Source organism: Dermacentor variabilis, chromosome 9 (assembly GCF_050947875.1).
Source record: "Dermacentor variabilis isolate Ectoservices chromosome 9, ASM5094787v1, whole genome shotgun sequence".
NCBI classification, from domain to species: Eukaryota; Metazoa; Arthropoda; class Arachnida; order Ixodida; family Ixodidae; genus Dermacentor; species Dermacentor variabilis.
The window spans coordinates 92,171,006-92,193,830 of record NC_134576.1 but is presented as its reverse complement, the minus strand read 5'-3'; the positions used below and the strand labels follow the sequence as shown (position 1 = coordinate 92,193,830).

At 45.8% G+C, this 22,825-nt stretch overlaps 1 protein-coding gene across 1 annotated transcript in view; it reads right to left on the bottom strand.

Annotated features, from left to right (window-relative positions):
- LOC142558448 (venom serine carboxypeptidase-like) overlaps positions 1-22,825 on the bottom strand; it is a 98,131-nt gene that overhangs the window by 61,694 nt on the left and 13,612 nt on the right. Inside the window, exon 3 of the mRNA XM_075670582.1 lies at positions 13,783-13,868. Coding sequence (XP_075526697.1) covers positions 13,783-13,868 — 86 coding nt within the window. The remainder of the gene's footprint in view (positions 1-13,782; positions 13,869-22,825) is intronic.

Below are 22,825 nucleotides of genomic sequence, written 5' to 3'. Positions count from 1 at the left end.
AAGCAGCTACGACGGCTATTATGGACTATGTTCCAAGGACTAGGCTCAACTGGAGATATTAAGGAAAGCAATGCGTTACGCGAACATCCTATGTACACGTCCCTTCTTAGGGGACGGCTTGGACGAGAGCGGTTGTACAATATGTTTTCATCTCCATCCTCCTTTCATCATCTCACGACATTATCCCTTGTTCATTTCTTATCCCTTCTTTCCTGTGATAAGTATCAGGCCAGAGCATACCAGGTTAGAGCAGCATATTTGCCTTTCTTATATTAAATTCTCTCTCTCTGTAACGAGTGAGATATTGGATTTGTCGTGCTTTTGTTTCGAATGAAATATTCTGACGTAGTATAAATTATTGAAGTACTGTCTGTTGAAGGGAAATCCTGAGACTGATGGCTAGATTTCTACGAAAAAAATGCATCAGCTAGAGCATTGCATGTGCAACAATCTGATCCTACATTGCATCATAGGCTACGCCTTTCATATTTCTTCAACGAAGATTTTTTTCTTCATATCCAAGTCACAGCTATGGAGTCGAGTCCCATATAGTTATTCATGTTTTTAATCTGTGCGGAAATAATTTTGCTAAGTAAGAAGTTGATTTTTTAAAGAAGGTGGCTAATTATTGTTACCGCCCAGGCTAGCCGCCACAATTCAAGATTCTCTTATCTCGCGTGCACTTTCGCGTTCCGATTAGACGAAGATTAGACGAGTAGACGAACCAAGTCGACAATTGAAATTTAACCATTTTTACACACAGCAAAAAGTGACGAAGAGAACTCGCCAAAGATCTATATATTCCATCGAGCCCCCATTTCTATTCTTCCACACTTAAAATTTAGTTCACAGTGAAAAAATTTACGAACCTAACTCGTCTTGCGTTTTGCCGCGCCACCCGCCATTGAACAAAGAAGGAGACTTCTATGTACGAAGGGCTTCTCAGGCGGCCCAGCACGAGAAACGCCCCGTCTGTAAGTTGGAAAAAGCTTGTAATGAAAGCTGGCCTTAAACTGGCCCCAATAGTGCGTGCGATCCACATAAATTACTGTTCTGGGATAGCAGAATTGGGCCCAAAATATCGATGCATGTTTGTTCCGAAAGCAGGATACGCCATGTGAAAGCGCGAAGACTTTGCGAAGCGTTGTTTGTGGCTTATGACGTTGACGACCACGTACGGTTTGATTGTGTGGCGAATATGGGACCGATAACAGCACTGCCATGTGTGATGCGATGGTTGTTAGAAGCCGAAGCAGCTTAACGTCGGATCGTTGTGCAAGTAGCATAGAAATTCTAGGCCTAGTGTAGGACATATCACGCAGAAATCCTGCCATTTATTTCTTGTACATATGACTGGTTTTCCTTCCCACTGAAACGCTGGCGGCTAAGAAAATGCTCCTACAGTCAATGACAGCGCTTCGTTCTTGCCTTTCCTTACTTGTGCACGCGAGTCATCCTTTCTTCTTTTGTTCTTCGTTCAAACAGCATTTGTTCTGAGTTGCCCATCTCGCAGCTCTTCAATCTTGGTAAATATATGAATTGTAGCAGTGAAATACATTAAACATCCTGACCGCTTGTACATCGCACTCCCCCGGAATGCGGAAAAGACTACGTGTATAAACGGGATGGTATAAAATTTTTCAAGGATGCAGTGACTCTGTCGTAGGCACCGCAGTGCAGTTCAAGCCAGCAGATCACGAATACTATAGTAAGCAGCCCGGAGAATGACGGCCGGCGATCAGCAGCAACTAACGTCCATAAAATTTCAAAACTTCATGAGAAAAAGCAAATGCAAATCTATCTTGCTTGCTGACAGAATAACTGCGGTGGAAATTTTAGCACAAATAGGCAAGCTCCACTATATGATTTTCTGTAAGCACGAACTTTAGCAGATTCAGCGTGTGTCACATAATAAAACAATGCTAAACGCCTCGGCGTTCCTTCATACATTATACTTTTGGCATACGAAAGGCAGCGATGGTGCGCAAGAAATTGGCAAAGGGAAGTTCCTGCACAAAATGCGCTAATTTCAAGGCGCTGACTGTCTCAAGCTTATGAGGCTCGCACCTCGGATCATTCTTCTCAACTAGGTGTCCCAGAAGCTGTCTAGCATTGCCAGAGTGGCACATGCGTGAAGTTCAACCTAGTCATCTCTATTCACGCAGTCTAGAAAATATCTCAAGCTGCACTTATGCGGCCGTTACAATACGATTCACGCAGGATAGAGTTCAAAAATATTTGAAAGTCGGGGGACCTTCCAAATTGGAGCAACTTATGTTTTTATGGTTTCTCCACCTAAAGGATGGTTCATGGTAAAATATGAACAACTTTGGGTGCAGCGTTTCATTTCTCTGATCATCCCTTGCTAATTAGTCTTTGTACACAGCATTTTAAAGAATGTCATGCGTCAACGCCAATTCCATGACCTTTACAAGTCCCTGCTTTTAAGAATTAGATGTGCGCATTATATGATCCTTGAGAGTTATGGCCTTAATGGGAGTCTTTCCAGCGGAAAATTCGTGCCCTACTGTCTGTGTGGCCAACTATATTCCCGAGATATAACTGTGACCATCATTTAATGACATGGTGATAAGAGGTTGCCTAAGGTTTAAGCTAAGTAAACCCGCGTAGCTGTTGAGCATATATCCTGCTGCTTGGCTGTAGAAACTGATGTGACAAAGTACTACGTCATACTTGTCGCGTTCAAATCTTTTTTCGCAGTATAATGAGAAACACTAACCACATCGCAGAAGCATATTTCACGCGGCCTAAATGACATTTATGCCAATGTACTTAGGCCAACGGCAATATATATATATTAAAATATTTTTGAACTCTTTTGCAGGGCAGAAAAGCGGCGTGACAGTAGACGAAGAAAGCCCTTTGAAAAACACTATACCAAGCATTCCGTGCCCTCTGTGAACCTGACGCGAATACCAAAGAACGTCTCTGAGGATAGTGTAGTGCTCTTCAGTGAAGAAAAACGTAGGCGACGACAAAACGATAACGCGAAGGACGACCTTTATGCTTCGAGTACAACTAGTTTTACAGTGCGACGTCGACTGCTGACGTACAATGCACTGCTTCGAGAATCAGCTCGGCAACAACGGCCCATCACCCACTAAATATTTCAGCATTTATATAACATTTATAGGGCGCTCGGAAATAACACGCTCAACTTTTATCAGGCTTAGCCTATATGAGTCAATTGTGATGTTACAGGGTGCTCAGTACAAACCCGTAATCACTCCTGGGCTGAAAAATAACAGATTGGAACGGAGGACCATCAAATCAGAAAGGAATGCCAACGCTAATGTCGCTGAGCGTACTAATTGTATTTTCAACGACGTGGTGCGCAGCGGTTTAGAGTTGGTGTCGTAACTCGCAGACGAGCGTTGATCAGTTACAATTCACTGTGATGAATAAGGAAGAAAAAAAACAGTGCAATAGGCATACGAGTTACTTCACGAAGCGCGAATAATCGGGAAAAAAACGGCATGATGAACCGTGACAGAGAGATTGGTAATGTAGGCATTGAATATCGTGTGATTCGTATTGCCAATAACCTGACTATGAACGCTTACCTGACTATGAGCGCTTACACAAAACATGTGTCATTGGTTTTGAAAAAATCATTTTTTTTTCGCACTGTTTTCAACACTGCAGAAGCAAAGCTGAATCAGTGATCTACACATCACTCGTGCGTCCATTGTTTGAATCAGTCGATGTTTTCTTGGGAACAGGCCCACAAGCAGACGTCAACTGCCGTCAAATGCTTTAAACGGAAACACTCCAATTCGTTTGCACCGCGTTCGCAGACTTTGACATTCCGTGACTGTCATTCTGTGACAGACCGCATGACCGTTCAAACTTCAAATTTCGAGGAATCCAGAAAGCTGCAAGTTTAAATCATGCACTTTCAAAGAGCGGGTAAAGAAGCCGAAATTTAATCTGGCAGCTGCGCACAATATCAAAAACATATATGTAAGCCGGTATTAGACTCAAGAGCCATATTTTGACGCCCCAATCAAAAAGGAGACGTGTACCGGTTTCCATTTCCTTTTTCATGAAATATAGCCTACTGATATTTTCCTCCCCGTGACTTGACTTGCATATCATTCGCAGAATATTTCTTGTATCTGTCTCGAAACATTTCCAATGTCGATTCGCGCATTTCTTTCTTTTTGTCTTGGCAGTTCGCATTGACGTCACTCATTCTTCTTCTACGTCGAAAACTGTATTAGTCACTTCATCTTTCTCTTTTTGTCTATAAGAATATCTACTCAAGTCTGCGTGGCGATACCAATCAGTGCGCGCGTTTTTGTAAATAAGCGGTGATGTAGAACATATCCCAGAAAATTGAAACGCCAGTCGGCAATGTGCAACATACGCTGACTGCTTTATTATAAGGCTCACGGTGATAACACCGTTGCCTTTGATGCCAATGGGCAGCTAGCAGAATCCAACATGTCACATTTATGGTATATTGTATAAAAACAACGTGAGCTTATGCTTTCATTTCCTGTGGCCATTTTAACATAAAAACTCGCGTTTGAACTCCGCGCTCTCACTTTTTTGGAGGGTCAGATTTTAATTTCGACTGACTTCATTCGATTAAAATGCTCCGAACATTACGTGTCAACAGACCTATCAGGACGCAGTTGTAGCGACAAAGATTTGCTCACACCACTTCAATATGAGATGGAGAGAACCGCTCTGCCAAGTAACCCCAGGGAATAATGACAGCGCAATGAAGGAGGTAATAATGACTCATGCCAACGCACGATGATCCTTCATTTGTGATCAGGTAGAATCGTGCGGTCTAACATCTCTAGACAGCACAGTGGGTTGAGAGGGACATTTCTGCATTTTTTTTGTTTGCTCACTTCGTACAAGACGTCATACAAAAGTTGCCGGAAACTAAAAAAAAGGAAAAGAGTGGGTTGCCAGAGCAACCGAACTGTGTGCAGCCCTCTTTTCTTTCTATGTTGTACATTGCATCTTGCAATGCTTTCAGGGTCGAGGATATGTGCACATGATGATCTCCAACTGCATGGACTGGTTCGCAATGATCTCTCGAACTCCTCTGGCTGTGCACATGTCACAATGGCTGCGTTCGACGTCTAGTGACTCAAAACTCCTTCTCAATGAAATTCCAAGTAATTCACACTGATAGTCCTTTGAACTGCCGGAGGTGATACCAGCTCTTAAATGTCAAGAAAACGAGGAGACTGCATGATATTTTACCACTAGCGCTTTCTGCCGAGTAGGCACCTAAATGCCCGAGCGGAAATATATCTCCCCGATTTTCTTGCAGATTCCTCCGCTTGAATCCAGCTGGTGCCCTTTTTTCACATTACTTCTTCATTCATGACATCATCCTTGCGTTTAACCCCGTATCGCCCAACGCATCATACGTGCTACGCTTCGTTTGACGCCTCAAAATGCCGACATAAGCCCAGGAAGCTTAACGCAAAGCCCGTAGTGGTGTTCCCATTAGGCCGAAGTGAAGACTCAGTCGGGAATATTTCAAGAAAATAATTACTTCTTTTGAATTAGTGTGCTAATTAGGTTCTAACTCAAATAAAGTTCCATTTTTGGTGCAGATACTCCCGATGGTAAGAAATAAAGATGAGCAATTTTTTAAGTGATTGTTGATCTGGAACTTAACCTGGGCACTACAGGGTTCATGTGGTCCCTTATATCATTTTGCATTTATAAATATCACCGTTCAGCCGACACAGCCGCTTGAAACAACTGAGACGTGCCTCGCTCAAACGTGTTCGCCGACACTTGCAGAGTGTAGTGTTCCTTGACTCAATTTATTAGATTGCGGCGAGGGATTTCGGCAAAATTGACCGCAGAAATCATTCCGGAACCAATCAGCGTAGAGAGGGCCTTATCACAGTGGAAAATTTAATAAACTTCGAAATGAACTACGGAAATAAATTACGTCAAACTAGCCAACCATCAGAAAACAACTCTACATGAAGACATTCTCTTTTCTTCTGAAGGGAGGCTGTTGAAGCCCCTTCCGCCCTTTCAGTCTCCATTTCTCAGCGCTCTCAACCTGTTGGAAGCGCACTTGACATGAACACAACGGCAACGAGAGGAAGCTGTCGTTCAGTAAAAGCATAAGTTGCATGTTCGATATTTGATTCCCAGTTCCCCAAGCACAGGCTCCCGACCCTCAGATCGTTAGGCCACGGATGCGTGCCTAAAAACTTGGAAGACCCTATCGAATATCCTCGTCTGAGACATCGCTTTAAGACATGGAGCGTTATCCACGTTGCATATCGACAATTTACACATAAAAAGCGAACGCGCTCACTATTTGTACCTGACGGTGGAGACACAGAGAGACTGAGAGGAACAACGTTTATTGGTTCAGTTATTGTGGTTGGTTCCCCTTATCCAGGGCTCCAATGACTGATGACCCTTTGGAGGAGCTCCAGCAGGACCCGAGGAACACCGTGGTGCAAGACGGCCTCCCACTGCAGAGAGGCTGGGGTGGGGGTGTTTGGAAGATTGATATCATTATGTTGGTATTGGCACTTCACCGTGACATGAAAAGTGGTTGTCGGGGCGCCACAGCCCGGACATCTATTGGGATGTTATTGGCGACGTCTATTGGCGATCGATAGAAGGTGAAACGCGTTCGTCGCCGAAATTCGGTCCGCCTGTCTCAGGTATTGCGGCGCTTTGGCGCGTTTTATAGGACGAGTACGCCGCATCTTATGTTTCCCCCCAACACGCCTTATTGCTGACTAAAATTTTCGTTTGCTTAGTATGAACATGTCATCACTGAAATCAGCAGCGTGTCTCATTTCGCTATGCACCATTTCGTCTGGATGCCTCGTGAAGGCGTCGCATATATAATTTCTCGCACTAGGTAATGCCTATATAATAACTGGTTCTCCCCCTGAAAATCGACATAAATCTGCGGACTCTGCCGCGTGGGCTTCGTTCGCGGTACATGTTAATCAGCACGCATTTCAACAACCAGTCAGCGAAACCAACCATTTTAACCACTCTGTGAAATTTTTTCCCCGATCTGTTAGAGCAACTTTAGTCCTTTATATTGCAACGTATATGTTTATCGCCCATTTGCCACGTAGGACTAGGGCAGTAGCAACTGTTGTAGTTTCGGAAGATGGTGAGCTGCGCACGGCCCTAAAACAGTAAAACAAGGCACTAAACACTAGACGCTAAAACTTACCACGACATGATCACGTGTTACGCCGATCCTTTTGGCTTCGAATGTGTTCAGCCAAGGCACCCTCCTAGTTACTTCCTTCCTCCGTGCCTCATCCGTGGAACCCGCCACAGTTGAATAATATTCTGCATCCCTCTAATTGCCGAATGTCCTACAATGAACTTCCACGCCGCGGAATGTCATCCTCGGGCAATCTAAAGTTTACCACTTTTCTGAAAATCACATATTGCCTTATGTGCCTATAGTGTAGGTGTCGCCTATAGCGTCGTGTAGGTTAAAGAGCAGTCTTTTCTGCGCTTTGGGTTTTGCGGCACAATCACCGAACTACCCCTTGTTATCAGAATGAAATCCGCGCCTTGTTGTCACTGATCATTCTCAGTTTTAAATGCGAAGCATTTCTGGAAGAATATCTGCCACTTTGACAATTTCTATGTAGCCGCCTACGTATTGGTGCTCTCATGGTCGTCCGTTCAATTGGTACGTACCAAAATTGTCATAGTATGGCAAGAGTGTATGACAACATAAGTGATCGATCAAAATATGAATATCATTACATGCGTGTCATGTAGGTCATGTAACAGCCGCCTACGTCTTGGTGTTCTCATGGTCGTCCGTTAACTTGGTATGTACCAAAATTATCGTTGTATGACAACAGTGTATGGCGAACATAAATGATCGATCATAACATGAATAATGTTTCATGCGTGTCATGTAGGTCACGAAACAGCCGCCTAGGTCTTGGTGCTCTGAGGTCGTTTCGTTAACTTGGTATCTACGAAAATTGGCATAGTCTGACAGGAGTGTATGACCAACATAAATGATCGATCATAACATGAATATGACGACATGCGTGTCATGTAGCTATAAAACAACCGCCTACGCCTTGGTGCTCTCATGGTCGTTCGTTAACTTGGTATTTACCAAAATTGGCATAGTATGACAAACACAAACATAAATACCCACCGTGGTTGCTCAGTCGCTATGGTGTTGGGCTGTAGAGCGCGAGCTCGTGGGATCGAATCCCGGCCACGGCGGACGCGTTTCGATGGGGGCGAAATGCGAAAACACCTGTGTACTTACATTTAGGTGCATGTTAAAGAACCGCAGGTGGTCGAAATTTCAGGAGTTCTCCACTACGGCGTGCCTCATAATCAGAAAGTTGTTTTGGCATGTAAAACCCTATCATTTTTAATGACAAACATAAATGATCGATCATGACATGAATATCATTACATGCGTGTCATGTAGGTCACAAAACAGCCGCCTATATCTAGGGGCTCTGATGGTCGTTTCGTTAACTTGGTACCTACTAAGATTGGTATAGTGTAACAAGAGTGTATGACGAACATAAATCATGGATCATGATATGAATTCAGCGCCGCCACCGCTAAGGCCGCACGTATATATTCTGAAGAGGCTATTTGAATGTATGCGGCGGATGCTCGATCCCGCCCTTCAACGGAGGTGGTCGTTTTTTTATCATTAAAGACATGCGCATGCCTTAGTGGCACATACACAGCGACCCAAGTTGGCATCAAATGACTTTATACAAGAGCTGCACATAGCACGTGTGTACAAAACCATAATCAAAAAGAGACAGGCAGATAAGCAACGGAAAGCGCGTGACAATTCCAATTCTAATCGCATGAAAACGAGGCTTTTTTTCCAAATTTCATATGCATGATCGGCATCTCGGGCTGTGTTCGGGACACAAAACTTTCACGATGTTTCGTACATCTGGTCATATTTTCTCGTTTGAAAAGCCTTAAAAAGACCGAAACCATAAACGCCCCTGCCCGACGAATGGTGGCAGAAACGTTTGAAGAAACGACTTCATATTATCTTTGCATTGCGAACCATGCCCAACCATCCTCGCCCCCCCCCACACCTGTGGGTAGGTGCCATGAGTTGAAAGTACCAGCAACATTTGTCGAGGTCTGTAGGTCGAATACCACGCCAATTGGCTGCACCGACTGTTTCCCCGTTGAACCGCGGCCGAGCTGCTTCAGGGGTGCATCACAGAGCTGCAAGTTAAGCGGAGAGTGATTTCGACTGGCGAAACTATGAGCAACAATGCCATAGTGTGACAGTTGGGAGGGACCGGATGGAGTGACTGTGGCTGTCGACGACAATAAGGAACGCTTTTGGCGTGCACCGGTAAGAATCGGCGTTTGCAAGAGTTTTGGAGCCTGGGCTATATATAAAGCGTCAATGCTATCCACAGATTTCAGTGACTGTCGAGCTACTACTGTTGAACGAGATTGTGATCGCTGTGCTCGCGAAGAACTTTTTTGTGGCCATAAAGGGAATACTAAGAGGGCGAAGCTTCTGCGCATGTGTTAGTGTGCCATGTAGCCATTCCCAGGTTAGCCACTTTGTTTTTATGAACACATACGGAATCGGCCTAGCTTCCACGTGTGATGGTTTCCCATTGTCCCAAGTGCGATAGACGACAGCAAAAAGACAGCAAAATTATGGTGTATTTGTGTGGTTTTTTTACTGTTTCAATTAAGCTAAATCTCTGTTTTCCTTTTTTTCTTCCTTCAGTGGTTTGAACTCATATGCGGATGAGAATGTGGGACCATTTCCAGGAGCGCTCTTACTTGTATGTCCTTTTGCCTCCCTAGCTTTTCCTTCATTGCTACAGAAATTTGGGCTTTAGTATAAACAGGAAGGGTAAATAATTGCAGTGCCGCGCTTTGCACGACGTCATGGCCAAAAAAATGCTGTATGTTTGATGAGTGAACGTGGCACGTGTGGACACACATTCGCTGCATCGGTCGCCGTCGGCAGCCCCTCGCGCCTTCCTTTCGCTCACCGCCATTTCGAACCCACGTCAAGCGCTTTTCCACTACTTCACAATGTTTTCTACACAGCGGCACGGAACGCATACCATTTGTGTGTATTATTTGTGTGTATTATGTATTATTATTATGGTATTATTCTGACGCTCTATTTGTCTATATAGAGCGTCAGGAAACTACAATGCTTGTCTCAGGCTGATAGGCACTAAATTAACGGTTTCGCGAGCCGTAACATATACTAATTACGTCGTGCGCGCATTTAAGAAGCGCTGTAAATTCGAGAGCTTTCTCAAGTGCAGGTCATAGACCTTTCAGTAGCACTGGTTTTTCTTTAAAAAGCTTCACGATTGTTCGAATGAAATATTCTTGCAGTTTTCAAATATACCAATTTTTTTACTAAGTGATCTTAATTTTTAATTATTGCAGTACTGTAACAGTAGCACTGGTTTTTCTTCAAAGCTTCACGATTGTTCGAATAAAATATTCTCGCAGTTTTCAGGTATACAAATTTTTTTACTAAGTGATTTTAAATTTTTCATTATTGCAGAGGCAACACCCTTGGCGCCTTTCTGAACCAGCATCTGATGAAGCTACTTCTTTTCTAAATATCTGCTCTTACTTCACCCTGTCGAAACTCGTCTAATTTCCAACAAGTGTAACGCAAGGATCTTCGTCATTGCTCGATTTACACCGAGTTCATATCGTGACATTGTCTCGCCTATAACCCACACTGCTGGTTTCAGTGATCATGACGTCCAGCGCCTAACCATTTGCATCCCACCAACGTGAAAAGGCAGGATCACAAAGCGTATCAGAGGATTATAAGAAAGGCAATTTTGAGCGCATTAACACTGAACTTACTACCTTTGTTGATGATTTTTTTTGTCAGCCCAAACTAACCTCTCGATTGGCGATATGTGGAACCTATTCAAGAATAAAGCATTGTATATTAACAACTCCACTAAAAACTGTCTATCATTATTCCAACGCTGCCGGTTAGAACCGATACCTGAAACGCTCATCTAACAAAAAAGGACGCCTCTTTTGCACAGATATAAGCTCCGCTTGTGCGAATAAATAGGCCACCTACAAATCGTCGGCAGATTCCACATTACGGAAATTGATAAATACTAACCCGATGCCTTCGTGGAATATTGTTAAGAGCTCGGAAAACTTAACTATACCTTTATTAGCGAATCAGGCGAACTAGTTCTTAAACACCTCTGTGCCTCCGTACTCAGTGACCCATTTGCAATTTCGTTTAATAATTTCCAAATATCCGATCTTCCAAATTACCCTGGTGCACAGTACCTTGTATAGGTAAAATCATTCTCAACCAAAAACGACCATCCTTCTGCGGTACTGATGGAATTAATTCCAAGTTTCTCCAGCGCACTAAGTGTGTATCTTTTATTTTTCCGTATTGCATTTTTCGTACATCAATTCATGGCGGGCAAATGCCACGAGATTGCAAAGCAGGCAAGGTGGTTCTGCCTCACAAGCCCAGCGACACGCATTACCCATGTAACCATTGGCCAATATCAATTACGTTTGTCTAATGTAAAATATTTGAGCACATAATTTTCACCCATTTAGCAAGCTTCCTTGGTTCAAATCATTTCTTGCACCGCTGTTAACATGGTCTCTCGAAAATATTTTTCTTGTGCGACACAACTGGTTACATTTACTAATGACTTCCGTGCATTCCGTGACTCTGGCTTCCTAACTGACTGCATATTTCTCAAAAACATTAATCTTCAACTACTAATACTTCCATTAAATCGGTGGAACATTGAACCATTAGTGCTCCACTGTAGTGAAATTTTCCATACTAACAGAACACAGTGGGTCGTTGTCAACAATGATAACTCACCTTGGCGCCTGTAAGGTGAGGTGTGCCGCAGGGATCGGTTCCAGGACCCTTGTTATTTCTCATTTATATTAATAATTTAGCTGAGAAAATCTCTTCTTCTTTTTGCCTTTTTGCTGAAGACTTCGATATTTAACGAAAAATTTCTTTCGACACTGATACTTCTAATCTCTGGCCTGACTTTAATAGATTTTTTACCCGGTGTAAATTGTGGAATGCGGAATTGAACATAGCCAAGTGTAAATCAATTATAGTTTCTTACAGTCGATCCCCCTTGTCCTACTTATTCCCGGAATCAAGAAAAGAACTGACAGATTGAAGAGCACACTGTGGTATAAAGGTTCTGAGGCACCTTCTCCTTGTTTTTAATCTTTATACCACAGTATTCCATTAACGGTACTTGCCTAAATTCTGTAAGTCCCTACAGACACTTCGGAGTTCACGTCAATAACAATCTTTCTTTAAAAATATCTCAGGTGTCTTCTACTCTGTTAAGAAGGGTGACCATCGAAGCTGTGTATGTGGGCCCCTTAATGGCGAACTGCACCTCCGCCACGGGTCGGCCCGCCATTGCACTATCTTCGGTATCGGCCCACGTATGGGGAGTGCATAACGCCTGCTTCACCTCCGCCGCTGGTCGGCCCGCCATTGCACTATATTCGGGATTGGCCCACGTATGGGGAGTTTTTCGCTTACAACGAAACGAACATTTTCTTGGACGGTAGAGGTATACAGCTTCACTGTAACGTGCATGTTGACTCCATATATAAAGCCGGTCGCATTCTTGGCTTCTAAAACGAAATTTTTCACTGGCTCCTACAGCGCTCAAAAGAGAACTATGCATTTATGTTCGCCCTAACCTGGAATATGCTTCATTGGTGTGGAATCCCGGTCACGTTACGCTAATAAATAAGCTTCAAGCGGTACAGAATCGCTCGGCTCGGCAATAATCCCGTATTCAATGCACACTGTATTAGACTACGTCCCTTCATGTCATCACGTCTAAACCACATGGTCAAAGTTAGCATCAAGTGTCACAACAATATCACTTATACCCAATCTTACCCGGAGAAGTTATATCTAGAAAAGGGTTCGGCAGGAACGTCAAGAGGTTGGAGTCGACCACCAAGGAGTACGGACGGCTTCTTCCAGCGCTGACACAATTCACAAAAAGCGACATAGCGGCGCACAGATTGGTATAGCCAGGCCAGAAGAATTGGCGCAGGCATGGTCGTACGTACGAGATTCTCCGAGGGGACCAGAAGTTGGTACGTTGTACGCCGTACCACTGTTCTGGAACAGAACAGTGGTACAACGAAATCGGGGAATGACAAGCAGGTGTCAGGTCCACTAGTGTGCATGCGGCGCCTATGTAAAATGCCATCTTGAAGAAAGAGCATGCGAAGGGAGCGATTGCTTGACGCAGATATGAGCTTGTTCATGATAACACGTATTTTTGGATCTCGGCACTGTTCGGTAGCGAGGTCAACGAAAGCAGATATCGAAAATAGAGAAGCAGAAGCATCAGTCGCAGGAACATCAGCAGGGCTGACTGGATGGTGGGACAAGCAGTTCGCATCCTGCTGTAAATGGCCGGACTTGTAGGCAATTGTGTACGAGTATTCCTGTAGGCGTAGCACCTAGCGGCCTAGGCGACCGGTAGAGTCTTTGAGGCTCGAAAGACAGCGGAGTGCATGGTTGTTTGTGGTGACCGTGAAGGACCGACCATATATGTACAGGCGAAATTTCGCCACTGGTTGGACAAGTGCACGGCGCTCACGTTGAGTGATGGAATAATTCCGCTAAGCTGGAGATAGCAGACGGCTGGCGTGCACACGTTCGTGAACTCGCTGACGTTGGCATAAAATGGCACCGAATCCATGACCACTTACATCAGTGCGGGCTTCTGTTGTGGGCCGAAGAGCTCCGGAATGGGTGGAGATGTCAGGAGAAAGATAACCTTCGAGAGGGTGGTTTCCTGTGGAGGGTTCCAAGAAAATGAAACGTCTGCCTTCGGAAGAACAGTAAGAGGACGTGTGACTTCTGCAAGATTATGCACGAATCGGCGGGCGTCTTATTACGTGCTGGCACGAGAAACGTCTGTAAGGCACGAACTTTACCCTGGCCTGGGCGTACAGCAGATGAGTCAACAAGATTACAGAGGAGAGTGATTTGGCGGCGGCTGAAGTGACACGTAGACGAATTAAGGCCAGCATTGCAAAAATCAGAAAGAACAAGCGAGAGGTGCTATAGGGGCGTGGCAAATGTAACGGCAAAATGGTGACGTCACCTTAGTAACAAAGACAGATGGACCACATGAGACCATGCAGAAATGTGTCCATTTTGCGTCCAAAAGTAGCTGCAGCATTGCATAAGCCGAAAGGCACGACTTTGGACTGGTATAAGCCATCGGGCGTTATAAAGGCAGTCTTGTCGCGGTCCATGTCGACGGCAATTGGCCAGTAACCGGAACGAAGGTCGATGGAACAAAAGTATTTTGCACTGTCGAGGCTGTCAAGGGAGTCATCAATCTTTGGTGTAGGATAAACGTATTGGAGATATTATTATTATTATTATTATTATTATTATTATTATTATTATTATTATTATTATTATTATTATTATTATTATTATTATTATTATTATTATTATTATTATTATTATTATTATTATTATTATTCTATGAAAACATAGAAATACACAAACAAAACGGAGGGAGCAAGCTGACAACTGCCACCGAGAGGAGGGCAACGCCTGCCTACTTTGTCAGGAGAAGGTAACGCAACAGGATAAGAGAAGATGAAGATTGGAAACAAAGAAATTAAAACATAGGAAATAAACAAATGACAGAGGCATGGACAGAAGGAAGTAGAAACACGGACACTCCAATACGGGACACTCGAATTCGGGACACTCCAATATAAAGGGTTCAAGTGTCTCACAGGAGCCACAAGACGTACATGATGGACTGTCCACACGTCCTTGACGATACAAGCGTTCCCCCACCAGCACAGAGTCAACTCTTAATTTCACAAACATGCTCTGGCACTATAAGGCAAGCCACAGCCACGAACACTCGGAGGGCACGAGCCGTTTGCAACACGATGGTCTGGGTGCTGCTTTAGGAGGTACCGGCGGATTAACAAACGGGTGTTGTCAATCATACAAGAAATTTCTCGGCAGTCATTCCCGTTGTGAGCACAGGTTGAAGTGAGGTGATCAGCTTCTTCATTTCTAGCAATACACACCTGCGAAGATATCCACTGAGCAATGAATGATACCCCACGAAAAGTAATCTTGTTAGCGGACTCTATTATATGGCGGAGAATCGGGATATTGGCATCCTTTCTCAACAGCCTGCCAAGGGCAGCACGGGAGTCTGTAAGGATGACGACCTTCGACGTAATTATTTCTTCCTGTACATACTTCCGAGCAACATCAATCGCTGCCAGCTTCGAAGCTGTTGATGAGAATGGATGACGTATTCGAAACACCCTTCTTATGTCAGTCGAAGGGCAGAAGAAAGCTCCTGCAGTGCCTTGGGCATCGCTGTTTACCGTTGCGTACGTGAATACTTTAAGATGTTCTCCATATTTTTCAGATGAGTGCAAAATAGTGCGGAAAGAGGCAGGTCAGACTTTTGTGTATCTCCGGAATCGAAATATGAATAGGGAACGCGCATCTGTTGTGTTCCGTTGGAGTAGTCAGTGAGGTAGTGTCTTCTGAACTGCCAGCAATGACAACGAACAATGCCGCCATTTCCCCATGCGGGAAGATAGTCATTGAATCAACCGGTTAGTAAGTGCTTGTCCATGTTACGCTCGGTGAAGACGCTCTGCTGATATAACGCTCTCGGGTCTGCATGCAGCCTCAGGAGCAGCTGGTTCGCTTCAGTGATTAGTGGAGCAAACTGCGCCTCACGAAGTAATCCAAGAATGGCATGGAGGGCAACACGATGGCCCCGTTCCAATTGAGACATCTAACTAGGCGGCACGTTCAACACTGGCAAGGCATTCATCATGCCTCCCCACAGAAGCGCCAGGTGTCCTTTTCTTGCCTAGAATGACGGGGGATGCGCAAGGACTAGAGGACGGTTCGACGATACCTCGAGAGAGCATTTTCTCGACGTCCATTTGAGGGACTTGTCGTTCGTGCAAAGACGCACAATATGGTCGCCTGTGAATAATGTGCGCGTCACCGGCGTCAATACGGCGTTTCGTGAGAGGAGTATCGCCTAAGGGGCGACCATTCAGGACAGAAATGGCGCTGAACAAGCCAAGCAGGTGGCATAGCTGGCCGACGTGGGGATTCGCAAGATCCGGAGCAATCATCTTTGTGAACTCAGGAAATACAGCCGGCAAAGACGATGAAGAGTCAACGGGCCACGACGAAACATGAACAGTCAATGCTGATAAATGGCAGTCTTGGGAGGAGGAGAGCGTACCTAAGGCTTGACTTTGCGGTAGGAAATGGTCGCAAATTCCCAAGTTAACGACAGCAAGGCTGGTGGAATTGTTGGTGAGAGTTGCGACGGTGTGCGGAAGAGCAAAGTGGAGGGTAAATAGGACGTCCGCGAGATGAGAAACAGCATAGTCACTGTCAGGCAAAGGTGAAGCAGGAGGAAGGAGGACCCACGTCATGGTTTGTGGGGCGAGTCGAATGAGTTGAGCGGAGCGCAGTCTACTGGGAACTTCCTCGGGAGGGTCAGGAGAAGGTAAATCGAGTTGAGCAAGTCCCGAACTGCGGATTGAGCAGAGGAACATCAAGCCCTAGGATAATGCGATGGGGACAATCTTGAGGAACAGTAAACAAGACAGGTGTTTGGCGGCAGCGACACCAATGCGAGTGGCACGTATTCCTATTGTGGCCAGTGTCCTTCCATCAGCGACTCGCACAACACAGGAGGTCGTAGGTGTCAGTTACTTTAGTGAGCCGCTGACGAAGCTTGTCGCTCATCACACAAACGTGTGCGCGGTGTCAAGACGAGCAGTAACCGAGACAACATCTATGTACACATCAGGTAAATTCTTATCTTTGGTAAGGTTCGTACAGCAATTGCAGCCCGGGTCGTTCTAGCAGCGTCACTGCTTGGAGGTGCACCCGTCAGTTTCCCGTAGTGCGCCAGTACATGGGGCACTGAGAACGGCGCATAGTTGGCGAGCGAGAGAGCGCACGTCGCGGTAAGGCAGGATGACTCAGCCGTGCAGATGAGAGCGTCAGAATAGAGTTTTACGGCTCTGTGGAACCTTCGGGCGGTGAACGGATACCTGGGGACTGGTGGAAAGGTGGGAGCGCAGATTGATATTGCGTAGACGTCCAGGTACTGCCGCAGTGATGTGAAATGTGGCCGACGCGTCGGCAGATGAAACAAATCGCCCGCTCATCAGACCTTCGCCATTCTGCTGGGTTGCGAGAGGGCCGAGAGGGTACTTGCGTTGCGAAGAAGGGATTGTAAGAAAGGCGTTGGCGTCCAACCGGTTGACGGAACAGAATAACTGAATGCCAAGGCTCGCCAACTATTCACGTACGACAGACTGCAAAAGGAAATGGTTGATCGAAATCCTTATAATAGGTCGGGAAGGCAGCCGGTACCGCTGCTTCGATCACTAGGCGGACGATGCGAACGAGGCTCTCGAACGTTGGCGGCTAATGCAGAGAGTGAAGGTTCTCGCACGACGAAGTCGCAGCTGTACTTGGGAGGCGCGTGAACTGGTATGAGATGCGGCGACTTTTTGCTTCCTCGATGCGTCGACATTCATTACTCACGTCGGTCATGGTGGAAACTTTCTTGCGCACTAAAAGGTTTAAAGCGCGCCCGCTATGCCCTTCAGTACGTGGTACACTTTATATTCTTCTGACATCCTCTCGTCAACCCGCCGTCCTCTCGTCAAGTCCTTGATAAATGTCACATATGTTACGGTCGACTATGGCGGTGCTACGCCTACAGCGCAACTGGTGGCGGTCCTCATTAGGGCAGCGTCCTGAGACGCCTGGCAGCCGCCAGAACACTGTTCCTTCGCAGTTGGCATGAGTGCTGCATCGTGCCAACATGTCGCACCAGCTTGCGATTGGAACACCAACCAAGCAGTTCAAGCACGAAGCTAAACTTTGCTTTGGCTCTCACTTCGCCCTTCGATCGATACCGTCATTTTCCTCGTTCATGCGTTAGCATTAAGAGCGTCGAAGTGAAAAAAAGTGTAGGTATGGGAAGCGTGGGCAGTCACGTGAATTGAAATGGATTCTCCGGTTTTACATGCCACATCCATGGTTCGATGATGAGGCACGTCATAGTGGGGAACTCCAGATTAATTTCACTAATCTTTAACGTGCCCCCAGTGCACGGAACGCGGGCGTTTTTGCATTTCGTCCCGATGAAATGCGGCCGCTGCGGCCGCGATTTCAGCCTGTGACCTCGTGGTTAGGAGCGCAGCACCCCAGCTGCGGGTACGGTCACGTTGTAGAGGTAGAAAAGGGACTCGGAAGCAGTGTAGTAGGCCTTCAGCCTACTGACGTGCACGACATCACTAGATGCCAGAGTAGAGGACGAGGTTGAACGCACAGGAGCAATTTCGTATGTCACAGGTGTCACCTGGCGCAGCACGTGGTAGGGCCCTGTATATCGCGAAAGGAGCTTCTCTGAAAGTCCGAAGTGACGAGAGGGCGACCAAAGGAGCACGAGCGCACCATGCAAAAACTGTACGTCACGGTGGCGGGCGATGTACTGACGCTCCTGAGTGGTTTGCGAGGCCGCCAGTCGAGTACGGGCAAGCTGGCGTGCATGGTCCGCGAGGGCGATGGCGTCGCGCGCATATTCGCTTGTTCAGATCGCAGCAGGAGGAAGTGCCGTGTCTAGTGGCAAGGTCGGTTCGCGACCGTACAATAGATCAAATGGGGAAAATGTGGCAGTGTCGTGCTGGGAAGAATTGTACGCAAATGTGACGTAAGGAAGGGCAATGTCCCAGTCGTGGTGGTCCTTGGAAACTTACTTGGACAGCATATCGGTAAGAGTAAGGTTTAACCACTCTGTCAGGCCATTGGTTTGAGGATGGTATGAGGTAGTCAGCTTGTGTTGAATGGAGCAGGAACGCACAATGTCGGCGATAACCTTCCAGAGGAAGTTACGACCACGGTCAGTAAGCAGCTGTCGTGGGACGCCATGAAGTAAGATATACTCACGCAAGAGAAAGTCCGCGACGTCAGTGGCGCAACTGGTAGGCAGAGCCCGCGGGATAGCGTATCGGGTGACGTAATCACTTGCTACGGCTACCCATTTGTTCCCAGAGGATGATGTGAGAAAGGGACCGAGGAGGTCTAATCCAACACGAAAGAACTGTTCCACAGGGACGGTGATCTACAGAGGTGACCGGCAGGTAGCACCTGAGGTGTTTTCCGACGCTGGCAGGGATCACCGGCAGCAACATAGCGTCGGACCGAGCGAGCGAGACCAGGCCAATAGAAGCGGCAGCAAACGCGGGCGTACGTGCGGGTTAGCCCAAGATGCCCTGCAGTGGGTGCGTCATGCATCTCAAAGACCACAGTCTGTCGTAGATGTTTTGTTACGACAAGAAGATCAGAGCCGCCAGGGATGAAGTTCCTTCGGTACAAAATGCCGCCCTGGAGGACATATCGGCGAAGGTATGCGTCGGTAGGTGTAGAGCGCAGACGCTCGATGAGTACTCGCAGCGATAGGCCTCGGTATTGCTCATCGGCGATGTTAGCGAAGGCAGAAACAGAGAAAATGCCGTTGGCGGTATTACTGTCGGCGTCGTCAGGCTCGTCTACCGGATAGCGAGACAGGCAGTCAGCGTCCTTGTGTAGTCGGCCAGATTTGTAGGTGAAAGAGTACGAATATTCTTGGAGGCGTAAGGCCCAGTCACCAAGTCATACTGTAGGATCTTTCAGTGAGCATAACCAGCAAAGCGCGTGATGGCCTGTGAGAACTGAAAAGGGTCGGCCATATAAGTATGGGCGGAACTTCGCTACCACGCAAACTTGGGCCAGACACTCACGCTCAGTGATGGAATAGATGCGCTCCGCGGGCGAGAGGAGCCTGCTGGCGTAAGCGATAACACGGTCGTGGCCGCGCTGGCGTTGGGCCAGTACTGCGCCAATTCCGTGACCGCCGGCATCAGTACGGACTTTGGTAGGCGCAGAAGGATCGCAATGGGCCAGAACGGGAGGCGTTGTCAGAAGATTAGAAGCGAGAATGCAGAGACTTCGTTATCGCCCCACTGGGAAGGGGCGTCTTTTTTCTTCCGCCGGTTACAAAGGTCAGCGCTCATTACCGGCAAATGCGCCCCAGTGTCTATGAGAGCATATATATATATATATATATATATATATATATATATATATATAAGACAGGCAGAAGAAGGGACACCGAGGGGCGCGATCCTATACAGCCAACTTAGACGCGGAAAGCACCGGAGAAGTTCGCTGTGGAGGAAAGTGTCATGTAGGAAATAATAAAAAACTGGAAAATAAAGCAAGACGAAAAGATAACGTACCGCCGGTGGGATTACCTTCGAATTACCATTACCTCCGAATTACGGGAGCGTTGCACTTGAAATTACGCTTCGGCGGCGACTATCAATACGTCTACTAAGCTGGGTATTTATGTTTACTAAAAAAAGTAAAGTCTAGCCCTGGGAGTGTAAGCCAGCGCCATTCAAAGCCATTGAGGGCGGATGGACATCCTTATTTTTTTTTTGTGTCCGATGACGTCATGTAACAAGTAAACTTAGAGGAGCAGGCACGTGGCTATCCTATGTGCGTGGCGAAAAGACTCGTGTGCTACCTACTGGATGCCAGATTCGAGACCCTTGCTACGAATGAACGAGAGAGAAAAAAGGGAAGCCGAGGGGCTCGATTTCAGTTAATCACGACCATTTAAAGCCAACAGACAATGAAGCCAAGGAAAATATTGAGGAAATTAGTATGGTTGAAACTCAAGTGTAGAAAATCGCAAAGGAAAAGGGAAATAAAAGTGGACAAAAAGATAACGTACCGCCGGTAGGAGCCCAATCCATAACCTCCGTATTACGCGTGATTTGCGCAAGCAATTATGCTATGGCAACGGTTAGGAATCAGTCCACTAACTTGGGTATTTAAGTTTACTAGGTCCAGCCCTCGGAGTGTTAGCCAGTTCCACTAAAAGCCATAGTTGTCTGATATTTATTTATATGTTTACGTATTTATTCATTATTTATTTATTTATTTATTTATTTATTTATTTATTTATTTATTTATTTATTTATTTATTCATTCAATACAACCTTACAGACCCTATGGCAGGGCATAAAGTAAGGGAGGCATCTTAAACAGCAAGATGTAAAACGTACAAATTTCCTACACGAACAGTGCCATAAAAAAAGATTTCTGTGTTACACAATACTCAAGCCACAAGGAATACAAAGCAATATCTGAAGGCACACGAAGGCTTGTTACCATTAACAGAGCAAAAGCAATAGTGTATGGGAAATTATTATACAACATTGCAAAAATGCGCGATCAAGTACGCTAGAGTGGGCATTCGTGAACTGTATTAAAATGGGTAAAGCGTGAGTAACTGACAGCGCAACGTGTCGGGGTTAGATATGGAGGCTATGTTATCAGGGAGGTCATTTCATAGACGAATGGCACGAGGCATTTCAGATGAAATAAATGCATTCGTTTTACCGTATATGCGCAAGAAACTGAAATGAATATGTAATGTGCGTGAAAAAGAGTGGGGCATTTGCAGTTGTAACCAGGTTCGTTTCTTAGTGTAAATATATTTGTGGAATAAGCTCAGAAGAGCGATGTTGCGGCGGATATCTAATGACGGCAGTAGAAGGTCTAGTTTAATTTGTGTAATGCTTGAGTTTTATACCTTAGTTACGTGATATGAGCCGGGCTGCTCTATTTCGTATTCTTTCCGTTATACTGATTAGATATATATCGAATGACTGCACGCACGCGCACGAAGGCTCAAACAAAATGCTTGTTTCTTTCTGTGGCGTTTTTGAGGTCAAAATAATATCCGGCACACAAGTTCCCATGTAGGATGGGCATCATGAGCCATACATAGTCACAAACCTCGAAATTGTATGCACTGATCACCGGCAAATTAAGGCATAGCCTACACACTCTATCAATAAATCGATAAAAATGTAAAGAATCAAGAAAATAAGAATTTAGGTGAGAAGGGGGGAGTAGCACCAACTATAGTTCGTAACTAAATGAATCATTACAACAACTGCACCCTCATGAATCAACGCAGGGTCGCGTTGAAAGATGCACCTATGACGTTCACCTCCGCAAAAATTCCAGTGCGTACACCGCGAGCTCTCTGGTTAACTAGCGAACACTTTGATTAAGGTATAGAATGTCAGGTATGAATTGCCCCTGACTTCGCAGCTGGATTGGATTGGATAAACTTTAATAAAGGTCCTGTAGGACGCACGTCAGCGCGCAGTGGGCGTCTCCCACGCAGGGACAAACCTGCGTGAGAGACAAACAGGGAGTACCTGGCGGCTGCTGCGCAAGCCTGCTGGACGGCCCATTGCTGGTCTTGTAGGAGCGGGCTTGCAGCTGGCTTCAGTTCACAAACGCATGTGTGTGGCCGTACGAACTCCGCCATTTATTTAATCATTAAAAATTTTCAAGAATGAATGTTTGCTAGCTAGGTTGAGACATACGGTATAATGGCAGCGTTCCAACCTGGCTGCTTTCGAGGTCATTATACCTTTGCAGCTCGAAACCATTTGAAGCGTTCTGCTTTTTAATTTCCCTCGCAGCCTGCCTATTTGAGCAGCAAAAAAAAATGTTCGTCCTGTCCAGTGCACTTGATTGTTCCCTTCAGCTAGATAACCTTTTCATTAACGCCATCGCCGACTCTACACACCAGTTGTAGAAAAATTGTAGTATATCTCTTCGAGCTCACGGCTCAAATCA